Source organism: Amblyraja radiata, chromosome 21, assembly GCF_010909765.2.
Source record: "Amblyraja radiata isolate CabotCenter1 chromosome 21, sAmbRad1.1.pri, whole genome shotgun sequence".
In the NCBI taxonomy this organism is placed as follows: Eukaryota; Metazoa; Chordata; class Chondrichthyes; order Rajiformes; family Rajidae; genus Amblyraja; species Amblyraja radiata.
The window spans coordinates 17,357,308-17,370,648 of NC_045976.1; the positions used below are offsets into that span (position 1 = coordinate 17,357,308).

Below are 13,341 nucleotides of genomic sequence, written 5' to 3' on the forward strand. Positions count from 1 at the left end.
ATCCACGACAAAGTCGACAACAGGTAGGAGGTGACAGATCAATCGAATTATCAACTGATAACACATTAGACCGTTTGGCATTTGAAACCATGGCACTGTTGTATAACAACACAGCAGCTAATCCCTCTCTTCTGCCTATTCCACCAGATTTTTTAGGTGAAATCTGTCAAAGATTCAAATATCTAGTAGAAACGGCACTGCCATTTTCATTATTTTAAAGATTTGGAAAAAGTAAGAACTCACTGCTGGTTATTATCATTTTTTGTTCTCTTCACATTCAGTACATGTACATAAGTAATACAAAAGCAGATCATTTCCAGACATGACTATTGAAATGTAGGGAGTGTCGGTTTGGATCAGAGTTTGCCTGTTAAGATTGAGATAAGGAGTTTCATCTCTTAAGGGGTTATGAATCATCCATGTACTCCACATCACAAAGCTGTGGCAGTGATGTGGGAACAGCTGTGCCCGACTTCGCTCCCGCACCGGCGAAATCTACTCCTCGGCCGGGCGGGAAAGCGAAGCAAAATACGGACCGAATGCCAGACTCCGATGAGTCTGACTTTGAGCAGCCACGAGCGGCCAGTGCCCGTGAGCATTGGAGCCGGTTGGAGCGGCTGCAGGATGACGAGCAGCTGCGAGCGACCAGTGCCCGTGAGCACCGGGGCCGGTTGGAGCGGCTGCAGGATGGGGAGCAGCCGCGAACGGCCAGTGCCCGTGAGCATTGGAGCCGGTTGGAGCGGCTGCAGGATCAGGAGCAGCCGCGAGTGGCCTATGCCCGAGAGCATAAGAGCCAGTTGGAGCGGCTGCTGGAGGAAATACTCCAAAGTGGCAGGCTCCGGGAGATGGAGGCTAGCCACAGTGGGCAATTAGTAAGCCCCACAGCAGTACCCCTTGTGGGGCTGCACAGTTTCTCTCCCTCATCAGAGGAGAGCACGGAGGGTCAATTCGGGGCTGACCCTGAAGAGGGCAGTGAACATCATACCCCCAGTATGCCTGGGGTGACAGAAAACATGCTGGACATGGTGTCCCAGTTTATCCAACCAGACCAAACTGGCCAAGACCTGGAGCCGAAAATAGCGGCAAGCATTGACTATATGTCATTTAACCAACTGCAGGCACTGGCATTTTCAGACACCATGGCACGACATTTACCTCCAGGGAACTGCAAGTCGCTAAATGTCCCCAGTGTAAACCAGTGCATCTGGAAACATGTGGGGACATCAATTAGAACCAGGGACTTGAAAATTCAGAAAGTCCTAAAAGTCCTAACGGCAGGAATTACAGCTTTTGCCCGCACATTGAAGGAGCAAAACATGACCCAAGACCACCAAGATGCACTGGCTTTACTCTGCAACTCACAATATGAGTTGAACAACATCAGGAAAAGTGCTATCCAACCAGATTTAGACCCCAAATTTGCCGGCCTCTGTAAACCTGGAACCTCCAAACCGCCAATACTACTATTTGGAGGGGATTTACCAAAACAAGTCAAAGAACTTGTTGAAGAGGCAAAAACACTGGGGCTCATAAAAGCAGCAACCAAAAGCTACTACGGCCAAAAATATCACCCCTACGGACCCCCCAGTCGACCAATACAAACCGGAGCAAGCGCAAAAACCAGGAACACCCAACATCGGTCTTTTTTAGGCCATGGCCCAGACCGACCGTCCTGGAAAATGCGCAAGCCTTCAACACAAACCCAACAACAGACCCAGACAACGGCGCCTCAACGTCCACGGAGGATGCCGAAGAAATAACACACCTATCACTGGTAACCATGGAGGTAGGAGGGTCTGGTTCCTTAAGAATTAAAGGGAGCATGAAAGTTGGTGGGAGATTACGATATTATTTGGATGCATGGAATAAGATAACTACCGACACTTACATTCTAAGCAGTATCCAGGGTTATACCATAGAATTTATACAAAAACATAACCCTCCAGTACAGCATGTACCGAACCGAATGTTCGTGCTCACAGGCATAGAAAAATCTAAAGCACATGCTGAACTACAACGGCTATATAAAAAAGGAGTAATTGAACACACCCAACACGAATCACAGGAATTCGTGTCCAATATCTTTATAAAAAACAAGAAAGATGGTGGTTGCCGCATCATCATCGATTTGACTACTTTAAATACCTTTGTACAATATATTCATTTCAAGATGGAAACCTTTGTTACTGCTAAGCAATTGATTTCCGAAGGCTACTACATGGCAACCATCGATTTAAAAGATGCTTACTATACAGTACCCATAAGAGGTGACCACAGATGTTATTTAAAATTCAACTGAATGGGTCAGCAGTGGCAATACAGGGCACTACCTAATGGGCTGACATCAGCCCCCAGGTTATTCACAAAAATTTTGAAACCAGCCTTAGCGTTACTGCGAAAACAAAAACACATGGTAATGGCATATCTAGATGACATATTTATTGTTGGCAAAACTTTGCAATTGACTAAACAAGCAGTAACAGCCACAAAACAATTGTTTGAAGAACTGGGATTTATCATCCATCCAGTTAAGTCTAAATTAACGCCTTCAACAAAAATGGATTATCTGGGGTTCACCATTAACTCAGTTCTCATGTCAGTGACTTTGCCGAAAGGAAAGGTTACAGCCTTAAAAGAGGCTTGCAGCGAAATTATTGACATCACCAAACCATCCATTAGACTGGTAGCTAGAATAATTGGGAAAATAGTGGCTGCATTTCCAGCCACACAATTTGGACCTTTACACTATCGAAATTTACAGAGAGCAAAAATAAGAGCACTCAAAATTAATGGTGGCCATTTTGACAGACCAATGAAGCTACCAACAGAGGCCATAATGGAACTAAAATGGTGGGAACACAACATCAAGTATTGTTCCAATCCACTAATTATCAGCAACCCGTCTATGGTACTACAAACTGATGCCAGTGCACTTGGTTGGGGAGCTACCAATTCCATCTCCAGCTGTGGAGGGAGATGGAATGCACAGGAGGCATCATTATTAAAAACACTGGGCATAAACTACCTGGAAATGTTAAGTGCATTCCATGGCCTTAAGTCATATTGTTCTGGGTTAAATCAACAGCATGTTAGACTACAAATTGACAACACCACCGTGGTAGAATATATCAACCATATGGGTGGAAATAAATCGACATCATGTGACAATCTGGCCAACACAATTTGGCAATGGTGTATCCAGAGAAATATTTGGATATCAGCTACCTACCTACCAGGTAAACTAAATTTAGTGGCAGACACCAGGTCACGCAAATTCAATGAAAACACTGAATGGATGTTGGATAAAAATGTATTTGCTGAAATTACAGCATGGTATGGAACACCAGATATCGATCGTTTCGCATCCAGGCTCAATCACCAGTTATCAAATTATGTTTCATGGGAACCAGACCCTGGGGCAGCAGCAACAGATGCAGTGTCGCTGCATTGGGGGAAATTGTTTATTTATGCATTCCCTCCTTTCTGCCTCATCAGTCGGGTATTAAGGAAAATACAACGAGACTCTGCGTCTGGTATTTTGATAGTACCCGATTGGCCTACTCAACCATGGTTCCCGGTGATATTAGACATGGTATTAGAACCATGCATCACCATCCATCATAGACCAAGTTTACTGGTCCATCCGGTAACACAGGAAAGTCACCCCTGTCATAATCATACAAACCTCTTAATTTGTAGAATTTGAAAGCGCCACTACAACACCTGGGACTGACGGACCGAACAATGGATATGATTGCATCGGCCCACAGACAGTCCACCAAAAAACAGTACTTGGTGCACATCAAAAAATGGGGGAAGTACTGTCACGACAATAACCTCAACCACAGATCAAACAACATTCCGTCTGTTCTGGAATTTCTGGCAAGCCTCCACTATGATGAGGGCCTCAGCTATAGTGCCATCAACTGCGCCAGAAGTGCTCTGTCAAACTACCTGTGGCAAGGAACAGAGCGGCATTCTGTAGGGACACACCCCCTGGTAACCAAACTCATGAGGGGCATTTTCAATACTAATCCCCCAAGAACCAGGTACACCTAAAATTTGGGATGTGAGCATTGAATTGACCATGTTGAGAAACTGGTCTCCACCTACAGCTCTGTCCCTACAGACACTAACGATGAAAACGGTCATGCTGATGGCTTTGGTCACGGCACAAAGGGTCCAGTCACTACAAAAACTAAGGCTGGACAACTTGACTATTTCATCTGGGAATTTGACTTTTCAAATCCATGAATTAATTAAACAGAACAGACAGGGATCAGCAGGGCAAAAAATAGAGTTCCGGGCCTACCCGACGGATGATCGTCTCTGTATAGTAACTCACTTACTATTATATATGGAACATACAAGAATCATCAGAGGCAAAGAAATGGCACTGTTAATCAGCCACAAACAGCCACACAAAAAAGTGAAAGTCCAGACCATCTCAAGATGGCTAAAACAGGTCCTAATAAAGGTGGGAGTAGATACTAACATTTTTAAATCTCACTCCGCCAGGGCTGCAGCTACATCAGCAGCAATACAGTTGGATGTTCCAATGGACCAAATCCTCAAGACTGCAGGATGGTCAACGGAAAGAACGTTCCAACGATTTTATAATAAACCAGTCATTGAACCTGGAACATTTGTAGAAACACTTTTAAGTTCTGTAATATGATTTTACCCCATAAACAGGGGCTATGATTTGGTGTTAATAAAATTTTCGTTGTTTCAATATCATATTGATATCTAATGATGTTAACACTATTCTCCCCATAATCAAGGCAGATGTGATGCATAGACTCGTTTCCATGGCATGAAATCACAGCGCTTTAAAATCTTCACGTAGTCACTCACGTGACTCCGAAGTAAAATAGTAAGATTAAACGAGAACTTACCAGTTTGAAGTTTGATCTTTATTTTATGAGGAGTAACGTTGAGGGAATACGTGCCCTCCGCTCCCACCCTTGATCATATACTCAACTGGTATCTCTTCTCTAATCTTACTATGTTTAGTCATTACAGTTATCTGTGATTTCACACCGCTGCTTTGAAGAATGACACGCATGCGTCCTAGCGGGGTTCTTCACGTATTCCCTCAACGTTACTCCTCATAAAATAAAGATCAAAGTTCAAACTGGTAAGTTCTCGTTTAATCTTACTATTAAGCAGCATTCTGTCATCCTGTTCCTTACACTCTCCAATGCCTTCAAATCTTTTTGCATGTGGAGACCAAAACTGTACACAATACTTCATATGCGGCCTAACCAAAGTTCTATAAAGTTGTAACTGCAAATCCTGACTCTTCCGGAACTCTGCCAATATTGGTGAGATCAGCAAACTTACTAATCAATCCATCTACATTAACTTCCCAGGCTTTTTGAATTGTATCGCAAACTGCAAAACTTCCAGCATCAATCCTTGCTCGTTTCAATGTTGCACTCTGCATTTACAAAACAGATGAAATCTATGCACAGATTACAACATCATGTTCACTGTACTCTATGCATCTCTTCAGTGATCTATTATTATGTCTTGTTCAAGTGACTCTTTCTGATTAGTGGCAAATGGAGATAGTATTTTGGCGAGACGAGCAGGTTGAGTAAAACAAATATTTATTTGTAAACGACAAACAAAATGAAATATAGGAAAACTGCGTGCTTGGTCAGCCAAATATGTTAAAGCTCCTGTTACCTGGATGGAGCTCGATCAACTGAGGAACCAAAAGCCTGCGAAAACACATCCGCGATCATGTGATGGAGCCAGCTAATAGCGAGGGATTGCTTTGCCTCAAGCCACCACTGTGTTCCGCTACAGTATACAGCATTTTTTAATACTTTCCCTTGTTATCCAGCAGAGCCAACTACAACCAAAGTAACAACAACTCCCTCTACCAGTTCCACAATTGGTGAGTTTTTATTTCAGTAGAATCAACAAGTAATTACAAAAGCAAACGATGAGAGTATTTGACTCAAATACATTAACATAAACTTGCATTTCAAGTTGCATCTGAAAAGTACATGAGCTTCATTTACCAATGTTGAAATTCTTACTTTTGTTTTCCCAGTTACAACTACATCAACAGAACATCCCCCTCCTCCCAGTTCCACACCTGGTAAGTGAAGTATTTGTTCAAATGACATCAGAAATGCATGTTCTACTAGAAATGCAAGCACATATCAATCCTTATTTAATATTTTCAATGTTGCACCTTTCGCGAAAGTAGTACTCTTATAGGCCATTCTCACGTTGCGAGTTGAGACAAGAGGTACCCCGAGTGAAAGACTCGTGGTTGTGTATGAGATTGCAAGTGTATGATCAAGAGTTTAACCGAGTTCCCACGGGTATGACAAGTTTGCCGTTTACTTGTCATTTCTGCGATGTTCCAAGTTCGTCTCCCGAGTTACTCTTGAGCCAATCCTGATTGAAGGTTTGTTTTAATAAGCAACAGTGTTATGTTTTAATAAGCATCAGTGTTAAAGAAGACCTCTCCATCATGTGGCTTTGTTTTAAAGATATAATTCAGAATGGCCGCATCTATTGATGTGACCTACAAAGGGAAAATGCGCACCATCCAGTGCCAGAGCAGTTATACTTATGATTTGTTTGAAACACACAGGTTTGATATGTTTTAATTGAATTTACTGCCATGTCTACACACTGCGGGGAGACGGGAGATTAAATCTTTGAATGTGGACGGATGTGCACATCAGATTGTTGTGAGACGGAGCTCAGGGTTCACCTCCTGAGTTGCTTCGGTGCCCAGGCGTGAGTTGAGATGGAGAGGTTGGGGGGAGGGGGGGGGGGGGGGGAGCACATGTCAATCCTTATTTAGAATATTCAACGTTGGAATTTTTGCAAAAGTAGTACTCTGAGGCTGATATATTATGAATCGACAAATAGAGCAGTAGAGCACAGGACCAGACGCTTCAGTCCACCGTATCTGTTCCGAACATGAAGCACTTTCCATTTAAAAAAAAGTTACAAATCTCAATAAGGTAATCTCCATTACATTCTCCCCACTCATATTAGAGCTAGTCCCTCTAGCCTTTGACATTTCTACCCTGGGAATAACACTCTACCCTATTTATGTCTCATGTATTTCCATACCCAGCTATCAAGTGTCCCCTCAACTTCTGAAATTCTCGAGAAAACAATCCAATTTTGTCCGACTTCTTCTAATACCTAATATCCTCAATTAAGCCGCATTCTGTCAACCTGTTCCTTACACTCTCCAATGCCTTCAAATCTTTTTGCATGTGGAGACCAAAACTGTACGCAATACTTCATATGCGGCCTAACCAAAGTTCTATAAAGTTGTAACCGCAAATCCTGACTCTTCCGGAACTCTGCCAATATTGGTGAGATCAGCAAACTTACTAATCAATCCATCTACATTAACTTCCCAGTCTTTTTGAATTGTATCGCAAACTGCAAAACTTACAGCATCAATCCTTGCTCGTTTCAATGTTGCACTTTCATAAGGAGAGGTGCAACTGATGGTTTGGTCCATGTTATAACCTTGCTGTGTTGTATTTGTGAACTGCACTTAAATCATTACTTTTGGTATCCTCTCCACCATGTCTTGTTCAAGTGACTCTTTCTGATTAGTGGCAAATGGAGATAGTATTTTGGCGAGACGAGCAGGTTGAGTAAAACAAATCTTTATCTGCGAAAACACATCCGCGATCACGTGATGGAGCCAGCTAATAGCGAGGGATCACTTTGCCTCAAGCCACCACTAGGTTCTGCTACAGTATACAGCATTTTTTAATACTTTCCCTTGTTATCCAGCAGAGCCAACTACAACCAAAGTAACAACAACTCCCTCCACCAGTTCCACAATTGGTGAGTATTTATTTCAGTAGAATCAACAAGTAATTACAAAAGCAAATGATGAGAGTATTTGACTCAAATATATTAACATAAACTTGCATTTCAAGTTGCATCTGAAAAGTAGACCAAAAAAATCAACGACCATATTGTCTAATAAGGTCAATAAAGTTTTGAAAAATATCACACGAGTAAAGAGAGCTTCTTTTACGAAAGTTGAAATTCTTACTTTTGTTTTCCCAGTTACAACTACATCAACAGAACATCCCCCTCCTCCCAGTTCCACACCTGGTAAGTGAAGTATTTAATAATAATAATAATTATTATAATAATAAACTTTATTACGGACTCAAGGTCCAGACAAGGGGCAACATTACATTAAAAATGCATTGCATATCATATATCATAAATATATATAAAATCATGGTATATCACATAAAAACATCATAATTTATATTTAACAAAAACCCACAATACTTAAGTTAAAAATCCAGATTAAAAGATGATCAATGTCCTACAACGAGACAACGATACCAGTGTCTCCACAACTGGGATTCGTAGCGTGTAGTGCTAACCCTTATGTTTGTCAAGGCCACAATAAGCACATTTTAGAGTCATTTATCCTGCAAATGAATTAATACATGTGGTGTTTAGGATAGCTTCTAAAGTACTGACTCCTGCAGCCACAAACATATTACTGGCACTACACCATCTAGGTTGCCTTAGCAGTGTTCTCATGGCATCATTATATGCCACCTTTAGTCTCTGCATACTTGTCTTTAAATAGTTCGACCACAGGTGCGCAGTGTAGAGGGGTGTGCAGTATGCTCTAAATAGCGACAACTTCACCACATCTGCACACGCACCAAATTTACGCAAGAGGATATTTGCCTGTACATACAGCATGCGTCGTTGCCTATAAATATCCTCATCATCTGTCATTTGTTCTGTAATAATATGCCCTAGATATTTTATCTTATTACAGACACTAAGATTGTTGTCAGACAATTTAAAAACAGGATATTTTAAGCATTTATCCTCTTTGGTTCTACAGACCATAACAGCACTCTTACTAGCATTATATTTAATGTCATGTTCCACACCATACACAGAACATATAGTAAGGAGCTGCTGGAGACCAGCGCTAGATGGACTAAAGACCACAAGATCATCTGCATACATAATATGGTTCACTAAAATATTACCAATCACGCACCCAGTGTTACAGGCTTTCAATTGTTTAGACAGATCATCAATATATAGATTAAAAAGGACTGGGGACAAAATTCACCCTTGTCTAACACCATTGCTAACCCCAAATGGGGCTGAGACCCTATTGCCCCATTTTATTTGCATAGTCTGGTGGGCATACCAGTAGGCCAGAATTCTAACAATGTATTCAGGCACCCCTCTTTGACTCATTTTACCAAACAGCTTTCTGTGATTAACACGGTCAAAGGCTTTGGAAGCATCAATAAAGCACATAAGGATTGAAGAGTTTTTGCGTCTATGTTTGTTTACAATCTCCTTTAGGGCATATATGCATAAGTCAGTGCCATGTTTAGCTTTAAAGCCAAACTGGTTATCTCTGAAGTTAACAAACTCATTTATTCTATCCAGCAAAACTCTTTCTAAGACTTTGACAATATGCTGGCTAAAGCTATGGGCCTGTAATTATTTATGCTGCCTACTTTACCAGCTTTGTCCTTAATGACCGGCACTAACAGGACAGACAACATTGAGTCTGGTAACAAGCCATGAATCATAAAGCCAGTAAAACAAATAGCTAGGAGAGGAGCTATCCTCATACTCGCATACTTAAGATGTTCAGCAGAGATATGATCCAAGCCACTTGTTTTGTTGTTGGACAGCTTGTTCATGGCATGATACACCTCATGTGACATAATCACCATCAAGTCATTACTCTCAATATTTTCCACCCTATACAAGTCACCTTTGACACAGTTGAATAAAGTGCTATAATGTTGTCGCCATAACTCCGCGATATTAGCTGTTCCGGAGATTCCATCTACAGTACATGGTAGAGATGTTTTGCAACTGCTAAGAGCTCTCACATCCTTCCAAAAATCTGTAGCATTGTTACTTAGCAGCTTCTTGTATTTGTTCAAATGACATCAGAAATGCATGTTCTACTGGAAATGCAAGCACATATCAATCCTTGTTTAGTATTTTCAATGTTGCACCTTCTGCGAAAGTAGTACTCTTAGGCTGACATATTATAAATCGACAAATACAACAGTACAGCACAGGACCACAGTCCACAGTATCTCCAGTCCACAGTATCTGTGCCGAACATTTTATATAAAATGTTAAAAATCTTAATACGGTAATCTCAATTCCATTTTCCCCCACTCACCTTAAAGCTGTGCCCTCTAGGCTTTGACATTTCTATCCTGGAAATAACACTCTACCCTATTTATGCATCTCATATTTCCAGACGCAACCATCAGGTGCTCCCTCATCTTCTGAACTTCTTGAGAAAACCATCCAATATTACCAACCGAACAACAAATATCTTACATTAGGCAGCATTCTGGTAAACCTGTCCTTTACACTCTCCAAAGCCTTCAAATGCTTCCTGTGTGCGGAGACAAAAACTGCACGCAATACTTCAAATGTGGCCTAACCAAAGAACAACAACACTGTAACATGACTTCCAAACTCTTCCAGAACTACAAAGAAAAACAAGGACAGCTTCAATACTTGATTAAAAAAAATGTATACAACAATGACCCCAATCATCCCATTCCAACCACTCATTACTCTTGACTCAACCAAAATTATTTCTGAAATATTGGTCAAAAATTTGGTGCAAAAATGCTCCAAAATAAGGCTCAGAATGCACCAGCGAGCATCTAAAACCCCAGAGCTTCCAGGGCCATTAAGCGGGCGCTACGTGCACTTATTTCACATAAATTTTTTGTAATTCTGCCATGCCATCCCCCTTTTTGAAAAGCTTCGTAAGGGCCTGGTGTATGTTATTTTTGACATTGTCATAGGCCTTTCTTACATATGCTGTCACAGCGCACTGTAGCCTCTAAACAACAGTTCAATAATTTTCCTTGCCTTTCATTTCACAATAATATTGTTTTAAGCTGATAACTCGACACTAGCACTAGCAATAAATAAAAAGCGCAGCTTTCCAGCCCTTATCTCATTGGCCATGCTCAGCAGCACATCGGTGTCAATCTGGTGGACTCTTCCATCTTATCAACCTATGAAAACAAGAATACCAAATATTATCTTTACCACCTATGTCACCACTTTCAGGAGCGTTGATTGTGAAACACAACAGATTTTTTATTCCATAGAATGTTTAACAAAATCATTTATGTATGATGATTAATTGTGTTTAATTGTATTCTTTCCCTTTGTTCTTTGTCTAATACATTGAAAAAGTGCTTCTGAAACAAACATTTGCAGCTGCATTTCTAACTGTGCATGTGTTCATTTATATTTTTTCTTTTGATGCATTAATTACCAAATCGTTGACTCTCATTACACCTGAACGTCATTTATAAATAACCGTCTAGGGTGTCAGTCATCACTGCTGGGTATCAATCAACTACAATTTTTCCATTTTCCACCACCACCCCTGGCAATGTGTTCCAGACTCCCACCACCCTCTGTGCAAAAGAAAAACTTGCCCCACCCATCTCAATTATTTTTCCCCCACTTCCCCCCACACCTTATAGCTATGCTTTCTTGTGTTGGTCATTTCCACACTGTAAATTGGTTGATGCATGCATGATGCATATATAGGTTACCATCACTAACCCTGCCTTGCTGTATCATTTATATTAACACCTACTTCCTATGCTACGCAGTTCGGTAGCAGACAGGATGCAGTGACTACTATCATGCTGTAAAGTCTGTATGTGGATTAAAGATTATCTTAAATTACGTGTTGTGTAGATGTCATATTTACACACACTGGGAAAAAAAGTTCTGAATTTGTATTGTATCTACGCCTCTCATAATTTTATAAACAGTACTTCTATCAAGTCTCTCCTCACCGGCTGAAGTTCCAGAGAACCTCTGGATGATGTTACTGAGATGGTTGTGTGAATCTGATTTCAAAATGCTCATCAACTTATCTACAAAATATTACCAGCATTTGATTGTAATTTAATACTTGGATCTTGCATGGATGGCAATACACAACTGACATTTTCTATTTGAATCTTTGACAGATTTCACATAAAAATTGCCACTTTATATATTGTGCAGGTTAATATTCTTCCATTTTCACTTTTCCGATCAATGGAAATGGATTTAGCATTAGTGACCAATAATTTCCTATTTACGCTTAGGTATAAAATAACTAATCAATGCATCCCCATCAACACTACTGGATTACTGTTGATTACAAATTCTTCAGTTTTGAATGTTTTTCTCTTTCTTACAACAGTGACAGAAAGTACAACAACAACTACACCTATTTCCATTTCTTCTACTGGTAAGTGATGGATTCATTCAGCAGAAATGGAAAACGTTTGTGTGGTTAAAAATAAAAGCACATATAAATTTCAGAGATGAGTCAACAATTTTTATGGCCAATAGACTCGGGTTGAAATTTTACGTGAGTGGTGTGTAGTAATTTACACTGTAGCTTACTGATTTTGATTATTCTTTGAAAAGGCAAAGTTCTCCCATTAGATCCACGACTGGCTCCCAGCCAACCAAATGCAGTTTCTTAAAAGCAGTGAGACAAATTAGCTTGAATTTTTTCGCTCCAGCTATTGTAACTGTAATAATAATTTTTTCACTTTTTCTATGATTTATCTGTGAAACAAATAAGGACTTCAACATGTTCTGAGATGTGGGATGTTAAGGAGGTGTGCAACAGTTTTCAATGTTTTTCTTTGTTCCCCAGCAGTGACAACTACAACAAGTGGAACAACAACTGCATCCACGACAAAGTCGACAACAGGTAGGAGGTGACAGATCAATCGAATTATCAACTGATAACACATTAGACCGTTTGGCATTTGAAACCATGGCACTGTTGTATAACAACACAGCAGCTAATCCCTCTCTTCTGCCTATTCCATACGGCACTGCCATTTTCATTATTTTAAAGATTTGGAAAAAGTAAGAACTCACTGCTGGTTATTATCATTTTTTGTTCTCTTCACATTCAGTACACCTACATGAGTTATACAAAAGCAGATCATTTCCAGACATGACTATTGAAATGTAGGGAGTGTCGGTTTGGATCAGAGTTTGCCTGTTAAGATTGAGATAAGGAGTTTCATCTCTTAAGGGGTTATGAATCATCCATGTACTCCACATCACAAAGCTGTGGCAGTTGAATCTTTCTTCTTCTTTTCCCAGTTACAACTGCAAACTTACTAATCAACCCATGTACATTGAATAATATAGAAATGGACAAGATATTTCCCTATATCACATAATTTGAAGCAAGTGAGCATTGATTTGGATCAGAGTTTGCCTGTTACAGATCGAGATAAGAAGAAGTTTCAC

The 13,341-nt window shown here is 40.4% G+C and overlaps 1 protein-coding gene across 1 annotated transcript in view; it reads left to right on the forward strand.

Moving 5' to 3' along the window:
* Window positions 1-13,341, forward strand: part of LOC116984979 (mucin-2-like) — a 221,466-nt gene that overhangs the window by 72,368 nt on the left and 135,757 nt on the right. The window contains exons 34-36 of the mRNA XM_033039340.1: window positions 5,855-5,908; window positions 6,068-6,115; window positions 8,077-8,124. Coding sequence (XP_032895231.1) covers window positions 5,855-5,908; window positions 6,068-6,115; window positions 8,077-8,124 — 150 coding nt within the window. The remainder of the gene's footprint in view (window positions 1-5,854; window positions 5,909-6,067; window positions 6,116-8,076; window positions 8,125-13,341) is intronic.